This window comes from Globicephala melas, unplaced genomic scaffold (assembly GCF_963455315.2).
Source record: "Globicephala melas unplaced genomic scaffold, mGloMel1.2 SCAFFOLD_99, whole genome shotgun sequence".
Taxonomy (NCBI): Eukaryota; Metazoa; Chordata; class Mammalia; order Artiodactyla; family Delphinidae; genus Globicephala; species Globicephala melas.
In genome coordinates, this window is record NW_027207274.1 from 886,639 (window position 1) to 895,672 (window position 9,034).

At 49.6% G+C, this 9,034-nt stretch overlaps 2 protein-coding genes across 2 annotated transcripts in view; both read right to left on the reverse strand.

The window, feature by feature from the left end:
• LOC138842536 (uncharacterized) overlaps positions 1–3,956 on the reverse strand; it is a 102,633-nt gene extending 98,677 nt beyond the window's left edge. Inside the window, exons 1-3 of the mRNA XM_070044774.1 lie at positions 3,893–3,956; positions 3,460–3,686; positions 35–250 (exon numbers count right to left, since the gene is read on the reverse strand). Coding sequence (XP_069900875.1) covers positions 35–250; positions 3,460–3,686; positions 3,893–3,956 — 507 coding nt within the window. The remainder of the gene's footprint in view (positions 1–34; positions 251–3,459; positions 3,687–3,892) is intronic.
• LOC132595363 (uncharacterized) lies at positions 3,556–5,690 on the reverse strand. Its single transcript, XM_060293251.2, has one exon. The coding sequence runs from the start codon at positions 5,688–5,690 to the stop codon at positions 4,494–4,496; it is 1,197 nt and encodes a 398-aa protein (XP_060149234.2). The 3' UTR covers positions 3,556–4,493.
• Positions 5,691–9,034: the final 3,344 nt, after the last annotated feature.

Consider the following 9,034-nt stretch of genomic DNA (forward strand, 5'->3'; position numbering starts at 1 on the left):
CGCACGCAGCGCCCTACCCAGGCTTCCGCCGAACCGACGCCCCGCGCAGCCCGCACCACGGCTCAGGCAGCGCCGAGGGCGGCCCGGGCGGAAGAGCGGGCGCGGGGCACGCGCTCGGTAACCTGGCAACGCGGAGCAACCCGGCGTCTCCGGCGAACCCCAGCCCTCCACCAGGAGGAAGCACGGACCCCCGCACCCGCCGCCCAGCCCGCGCCGCCCCTCGGTCGTTCCGCCCGCCGCTGCCCGCTGGCTATGGTCTTTTAAATCCATGATACAACGTCTATATGTAACAAATCTGTTAAACCCTAAATGTTTATGATATTCAAGTAATCCATTATCTGAATTATTCTTGAAGATAAAACATCCAAAGACTTCTTAATTGTATGGGTATACATACATAAAATACACGTGGAGGTAACTTCCAATATAGTATGTGCCTGTCTCTAATTCCTTCCCTCTCCGCTCTTTTAAAAAATGCCCCTTTAAAAATTGCCCACTCACCATCTGTTAGGTAAATTTGCTGAAACACAGTAAATGTGGAGACAGAAATTGTTATAGAGACTATTCCAAATGGCACCGACACCTGTATTTATGAAATTTTTAAAAGGGTAAGTTAGAGTTGATTTTTTTTTTAAATCCCACTATAGTAACACCACATCATCCTAGGTGCCCGGTTCTATCCAATTACATAAGATGGAGAAAGAGAGAGAGAGAAACAGAGAGAGAGAGGAGAAAGAGAAAGAAGACAGGAAGAAAACCAAGTACTTATGTATAAAGTGTTGCTCCCAAAGTTTGAGATTATACTCAAGCATCAATGAACAGAAGGAAAACACTTACAAATTTACAAATGTATTTCATTTATGGTATGAGGGACACAGGTTTAGATTTGCAACACGCTCCCACAAGGGTCAAATTGACCACTTTTTTCTATCTAGTTGCTCTTGAGAGAACAAAACAATTGAAACAGATGCCATTCAATTCCAAGTCTATAGCTTAGACCATGTCGCTGCACATGAAATATTGTTCATTCAGAGTCAGCACATAGCAAGAGTAATTTATACTCTCAGAGTGTTTGCTCTCAAGCCAATAGCAGAGAAGCCTTGACTAAAAACGTTCCCATTAATTTCCATTGTAATATATCTTACTTATAGCCCATGAAACAGTGGTCAGGAGAGATTTATTCTTTGGACACCATATTATATAATCTCTCCACTTTAAGCCATCCCCCACTCGGCGATTATTTTTTAAATATGTTACTCGTAGTCAATATTAATTTACATTTAATCTTTCTTAGCATTAGGAGAGTATTATTTTGTACAGGCTCAGAAACAAATCTCCCGAAATTCCTCCCTGATGCTCCCTTCAGGCTGAAAATGCATTGCAGGGTGGCTGCAGTGACTTAATCCTAGTTGGCAGAGCCCTGGCCACACACTAATTTCATTAGCCTCAAACTCCTGGATTTGAAAGATCCACTGAATATGATTCCTGTCCTCTGACATGTCACTTACTAACCAATTCAGCGTGCATACAGAGGAGAGAAAGGACTCAGCTCTGGCCCACCGGCAGGCAGATGAGAATGCCCAGTCAGAGACACTGTTTACATCTGAGTGGTCATTCTTGCCCGGGTCCTCATTTTCAGGAAGGAAGTTCAATCCAGGCTTTGCTGGCAGCTGCAGCATTTGTTACATCCATTACTATCTCCTTGTTCCTTCTTGCCCCCCAGTGCTTAGCATCCCCCATTTCAGTCACTAAGTCTTCCTTCCCCCAGCCTAGAAGCTTACCTCACCATAAATTTTTATCTCAAATGATAGGTTTGGCACATTCCCCACAGCAACCCACAGGGACTGGGGAAAAGAAAATTCAGATCTCTGGAGAGCTAAGAATTCAACCATTTAGAGGAGTTTCTTTTATACAGGACAGTCTTCATTGAGCTGAACCCTGCAATCCCAGAGAAGATTCACCTACCCGTTCTTTTCTTCTTTCCCTAAAGTGACTGTGTCTTTGAACAATGGGTCTGTGTTCCCCTATTCTCTCTATTCATTTTGCAGGTTTACAGAGGCTGGGAAACTGGGGACTGGACTTACATGCCAGGAGCTTCTAAGATCACACGCAAAAATAAGGCTACGGGAAGAGATTGTTGGAATCTATCTCTGTATATTTGAACATGGGCAGTGGTTAACCAGGATGCTCACACCAAGCTTATATCCAGCTTGCAGCACAAGCTACAAGTTGGTGCATCCCTCCTACTACCAGCCTCTTCTCAATAAATGCAGGTGAAAACTGGGGGCTCTTTTCCCTCAGCTGTTCAATCCAACATGAATAGCTGCAATTTGCAAATTAGAGGAAAATGACAGTGTTTTCTCTGAATGGTTTTGGTCCCAACCCACACTGCTAATGTTGGCATTCAGTTCCTTTCCTTCCCAGTGCAGGGAACGGGGGAACTAAGCGTAAGGCAAGCGTTCTCTTTTCTTGCAAGTGCCTCAGATCCACACACCAGAGAAGGAATCAGCTCCCCCTGGAATCTTTTTCAGCAAACACATTCCTTCAGCCTAGTCGGCAAGCTCTCTCTTGACTAAGATTTCACTCTTTTTTCAACAGGCAGGCCCCTCTGCAGTACTGCCCAAGCTCCAAGTGAAGGCACCAAAATAATTTTAAAAATGTCAAACAGCAAATGTGTCTTCAACCCCCAGAGCTCCAGTAAAAATACTGTGAGTTGCCCCTGTGGTTCTCAGGCGACCTCTGGCCTCATCCTCCCTGCAGCGCTGCCTCCTCAGGTTCTCTAGTTTAAGCTCAGAGGTAAAGGAAGTGCTTCTGGGTTTTGCTTACAACAACCCAGGCTCTTCCTGAAAGCATTACCTCAAAGTGAAGGCTGCCCAGAAGCACTTTTGGCCTTGCAAACATCTAGAGATCTCCATGGTGGCATACTCAAGAGGTGCTAGAGATGCTCAGAGGCTCAGAGGGGCCATACCAGGCTGCAGCTTTAGACAGGCACCCCTCCTTCTGGCACAAACACAAACTTCATACTCCTGGGTGCTGATGTAGTGACAGCTTGAATCACAAGGAGTCCCCTCCAGAAACCCAACATGCTTCAGGAAAGGCACTTGAGAGGGAGCCAACTTTTTAGCTACGGGGAGCATAAGGGTCAGCCAGAACATCTGGAGAAGGGACTAACTGAGCTTGGGTCCTACCAGGCAGGGAGAGAGCTGTGCATTAGGAAAGGATCACTTCAAGACAGAGATGAACAAAAAACTTGGATACAGGGGTAGAGAAGGAAAAGAGAGGCAGAAATTGAAAAGGAGAACATAAAAACAGAGAGACAAAAAAAAAAAAAAAAAAACAGCAGGGAGAAAGAGACACAAGGAGAGAGACACACAGGAAGAAAGACAGAGAAACAAGAGAACCCATAGTCACGCAGACCCTGAAACTCAATTTCTTCATCCAGAAGCCATCCATCTATACCCAGGGCGGCACAGGAGCTGTGGGGCCGAGGCTGCGGGAGCAGGCGGTGAGAGAGCACTGCAGCACCGCCCACGGCTCAGCTGGCCCGATCCGCCGTCCTCGCATCTTCCGCCGTTGCCCGCCTGCACCCGGAGCTAGAGGACCGCCCGGCCTTGCTCGGCGCACCCTACTGCCTCCCTCCAGGCGCCTTCTTGTCTGGCTCTGAGAATCGTCCTCAAAACCCAGGACTGGGGTTGGGGGCTGCGTTAGGGAGGTCGTGGGAAAGGATGGGCACAGGGTGGGTGCAGAGAAAACGATTGTGTTTCGCAGTTAGCATGAGCTCACCTCCGGGCTCTGAGCTGGCAGGAGTAGAAAGCTGATCGCCCGGCTCCTGCCAGTGGCCGGATCGCAAAGGCAGTTTAGACGGTGCAAACAACTGCCCAGAGCAAATCACCTGGGGGCACGTCTGCCGGTGGCTTCTCCCCGCTTGAGGACAGTCCCCACGCCTTCCGCCCCATGCCCTCGCAGAGACAGGTTACAGGTCGGGAAATCCAACCCGAGCGAAATGGGCAATTCACGTCCAAATGTAGGTGAAGACCTAGCCTTCGGTTTAAGAACTGCCTCCCTAAGCGCTTCTCGAAATTTTCCAAGGCAGCTGCAGCTTGTCGGGCGGCTTGGGGCAGGGTAGCTGGGGGGTTGAGAAATGCCTAGTTTCTAGGCGTCTTCTCATCTTTCATATTCCTTGCGCCTAGGTGGCTCTCACAGGAGCCCGCCCGGCACTTTTACAAGCCTGTTTTGGAACCATATTTCACTCGAATGCAAACCCATTTAAATCATCGCCTTGTTTTTCGGAGACTGTTTCTTGTCAATGGGGCCATAAATCCAGAATGTCAAGCCGGATGGAGCGGAGCGCGGACAGGGGAGAGATGGAAGGGAAATGAATCAAGCAGGGAAAGTACCTCCTCGGGTGAGGTGGGAGGGATTCGGCAGGATCTCCAGGGTGGAAATGAGCGAAGGCTGACCAGACCCCGCACCCCTGGAGTCCAAGCCAGCCTTCAGGATAAAGAGCGCGGGGAGCTACGGCGCGCTCTGCCCCGGAGGGAGCGCCCCCCTACCTGGAAAAGCCTCAGGATGTTGGCTACCACGGTGGAGACCAAACTCCCCGAAGCCCCAATCACTCCAACTACTTTCTCGGGCTTGACGAAAACCGGAGGCTCGCCGTTGGTGCAGCGCACTTCGGAGGTGTCCTTCTGGATGAGCGCCTGGACGAAAGTGAGCGACTGTTCGAGCGCATAAGTGTCCCTGGAACAAGTGTCCAGGATCCGCGCTCCCAGCGTCACGTTGGGCAGCAGGTTGGGATCGCTGTTGATCTGGTCCAGGGCGTAGAGCATCGCTTCCAGCCTGTGGATCCCGTTCTCCCTCTTGATGTCGCCGCAGGGCACTCCGCTGGGACCCTTCGCGTGCACCGGGAACAGCCCCCCGAGGGTGACGTCCCCCTCGATCCGAATGGAGTGCGAGGCGTACATCTCCTGGCCGCGCGCCGCCGCCGCCAGCGCGCACAGAAGCACCTCCAGCACGCAGCAGGGAAACTTCATCAAAGTCAGGGCGCGGAGCAGCTTCCCCAGCTGGACCATGCTGCTCCCGCGGCTGCGGCGGTGGCGGCGGCACTGGAGGGGACGGTGGCGGGCCCGCCGGAGTCCTGGCCCCTTGGGGTGAGCTCCTCCGGTGAAGCCCAGGGTCTCCTGCGGGCGAGGAGGGTAGGGGCGCCCGGGGAAGGGCAGCCGGCGAGGATGGGGGGTCCCGCGGCGCCTGCCAGCTTGGGGCGCCGTGCGCTCTCGGGTTCCCTGGCCAGCGCGCCGCGCTCGAGCTCGCGCTCGGTGGCTTGCAGCTCGAGCTCTCCAACAGCCCAGCACTGGGGAGAGAGCGAGGATGGCTATCGCTTTAAATGCGCGTTCGGCTCCCTCTCCTCCTCCGCCCACTCCCTCCCACCCTCGCTCGCTCTCAGGCTCTCCCCACCCTTCCCAGCGCCCACCCTCCCCACGGTTTTGCAACATCACGCAGGGAGGGGCTGCGTGCTGAGGTAAGGGGGGAGGGAATGGGTGGGCGGCTGTGGGGCGGGGGGAGTACCTCCGATTGGGAGTTTCGAGATCCCCAGGGAATCTGGGGATTGCAGGTCGCAGGCGAAGGCTGAGCTCCTGCTTCGGTCTCACTGTAGAAGCCGCTCGCTCGCCCGCCTGCACCCACACGCACATTCTAGGCACAGGGTGGCATCAGCCCCGGACAGGGCGGTTCTAGCTGGGGCTGACTGCTTCCAACCCTGAGGTCCGGAGCCGGGGCTGTCAGCGCCGGGAGAATGCGAGGTAGTCGAAAGTGATGCCGCCAAGCATGCAGGGTAGTAGGGAGAGCCCAGTCTCTACTGCTAATTCGTCTGTGCCAGTTTTTCCTAAGAAAAACACACAGGAGCCTGATTTATGATCTAAAGAACCTTTACGCAGAGACTTCTCCGGGGCCAGGCACTGGGCTAGCCTGTAGGGAAAGACGCCAACAAGAAATGCTGGGAATGGAAATGCATCTTTGGTCTTCAGGGGTTACTGTGGCCGGAGCCGGATGAAGTAACCCTGGTCTCCAGTAAATCTGTGGCGGATTCGCTCCTTTTCTTCCTTTCATCGCAAGAGATGGAACAACTGAGAACTCTGCAGAGCGCACTTTCTTCTCTGGCGCTGACAGGTGTAAGGCTCCCTCCTACCCATTTCCAGAGATGCTTTTGGGCTGATGTCAGGTTTCCTCGGGCAGGAAATAGCAAGAAAGAGGTGACAGTAGGAGGAGCAGACAGAAATCTCCCTATTGATCCAGTGATCCAGTGATCCATTCTTTTTTTTTTTTTTTTCTGGCTGAAGATTTGGGGGGTTTGGGGAATGGAATCAGGGTGCCAGAGCAGGTTGTAGTGCAGTTAGGAAGCTGTTTTTCAAAGGTGTCCCATCCTGCAGGTCCAGCCCAAACTTGGCCCAGTAAAGCAACAAGTGGCCCTAGTTCCTACACAAGGAAGGGCAATGTATCTGCCCTTGGTGCCCACGTGTACTGCTTATGGTGGTCTCAACTCTTGCTGAGCCTTTCTGTTGGAGTGCAGCGAAACTGTCTTATACAGAATTGAGGGCGCAGAGAAAACCAAAACAAGACTATACTTTCTGTTGTAATGTTAGTGTACTAAAGAAAAATGTCCTTGCACATAAATAAAACAACACACACACACACACACACACACCTAAAAAGTCAGAAGTTGGGAAGTTGGTTGTGTCTTCCACCAACCACCTGTATGACCTTGGCACTTCTGTTCCTGTGCCTGAGTTTTACTTTGCCCATCTGTAAAATGATGAAATTGAATTGAATGTTTTACAGGTTAACTTTTAACTTTCAAATCCTCTGTTGAAATAGGCCATGCACCTTTGGCCATGGTGTTCTTTTTAGACCAATATCCTTTGTTGCTTTATGTGTAGGGCACCCATTTTTTGATACCCAAACAACACTTCAAACATTTCCTGGTACAGAGGATATTTTTTTTCTTGTTGACCACCCATTTACCGTCCTTCTAGGGAGAGTCCAGTCCATCATTTTCTTTTCAGACATGCCCCTCCTCCAGGTTTCAATACTTAAGGTTTGAGGAGGAAAAAAACCTTCTGGCTACAGTGTTCAAGGAAGGGAATAGAGGCTAACAAGAGTTATGCAGGGCTAATCCCTGGACTTCTGCTGGAGTAACGAGGGTGATGACATAGGGTTACCACTGTCCAATAGACAATCCGTGCCGGAGTTAAAAGAAAAAGGAGCCTCCTTCCTCTAAATGCTTTATGTATATCTTTTGGACAATGTTACACTATTTGATTTTGTAAAAACATACCATTTTACTGCCATCTTCAAGAAAAGTGATGTAAAAACTATGCGAAGGGCTTCCCTGGTGGTGCAGTGGTTGGGAGTCTGCCTGCTGATGCAGGGGACGCGGGTTCGTGCCCCGGTCTGGGAGGATCCCACGTGCCGCGGAGCGGCTGGCCCCGTGGGCCATGGCCGCTGGGCCTGCGCGTCCGGAGCCTGTGCTCCGCAGCGGGGGAGGCCGCAGCGGTGAGAGGCACGGGTACCGCAAAAAAAAACAAAAAAACAAACAAACAAAACACTATGCGAAGCTACCCCTGCATACAATGTGATCATCCATCACTCATAGATGTGATGCCCTGCTATATAAGTGCACACCTTGTGCAACCTTATGCTGTGATGCGCCCGCCCCTTCCAGGCAGCCCTGGAGCTGCGAGAGTATAAGCCTGCAGCTGTGCCAGAAGCTCCCACATAAACAGGGAAATATTTGAATCCCATAATGAGAGATACCAGAGAGGAGAAAAGGCAGAGAGAAGAAGGGGTGGGGAAGAGAGAAAGGGACCTGGTTAAAACATGTGAACTCCTGGATCCACATGTGCCTGAAAGATTGCCTCTGTTTTTTTTTTTTTTTTCAATTATATAGTATTTTATTTCTGTTGTTTGAAGTCAAAATATCCTCTTGTAACTCACCTATTCTGCTATTCAATACATTGGATCAAAAAGGCTGGAACAAGTGCAATAGATATCCTGTTAAGGCAGCATTAGCTAATTTGTGTTCCCAAGGATGCCTTTCTATTGCTTTGCTTTTTTGGAAAGGGGAAAAAAGCAATTTGGAAAGGGGAAAAAAGCAAAGCAATAGAAAGGCATCCTTGGGGACACAAATACTGTGATCCTAGTATTTAGGCATCAGTACCTCAGGCTATATTTGATAGAGACTGTATCCTTATTTAGTTTTTAATTTAAGGCTATTTAGTAGGCACTTGGTGCCAAAAAATGTATTTGAAGAGCTGTGTTACAAGTAATAACACTTGATTTTTCACCTGCCCATGTGAAGATTTATGCTCTCCTCTTCCATTTCCAGGTCACAGCTTGCAACTGCTCAACAAATAGTTCTTGGCTGACTGTTGAATGTTGCCTTATTCTGTGTTCTCTCTTTGCTCTACTCATTCTCCCCAAACATCTGGCAGCAATCATTATCTTCTTTTTGTTGCAGTCATCTGTGTGCATGTTTTATTTCCCTTGCTAAGCTGGAAGATCCTTGAGGGTAAGGGGCTAGGTATTATAAGGGGCTAGGTATTATTTATCTTTTTACCTCGGACAATGTTCAGAATGGTGTTTTGTACCCAAGAAGCACTCATGTGTTGAATGAATCAGAATTGGTTTGCCATTCCCCACTGCCTTTATCTCACAATACCAGAAACATAAAGTGGGCAGAGCAGAAACGACGGCAAATAAATTGTCCTCTTAGTCACAGAATGCAGTTTCTAGAACTTAAAGAATAATTAGTAGATTTTGAAATAATTTTGTTTTACAAAAATTTCATAAGATTGAAATACTCTAACCTTAAAGCTCTCGATCAACTCTAAAGGAGGGCTTTAATTGGCTCTTCCTGAGTCAAGTGTTTATTCCTGGGCCGATAACTGGAGCCATTGTCATAATAGAAAGTGTGATTTGTTACCAGAGAAGGAGGAAAGTGACGCTGGGCTTGCAAGATATTTATATCTTCAGCCAGAGT

What these genes read in the sequence shown, in the direction of transcription:
- LOC132595363 (XM_060293251.2), bottom strand. Translation starts at nt 5,690, where the DNA reads ATGTGCGTGTGGGTGCAGGCGGGCGAGCGAGCGGCTTCTACAGTGAGA.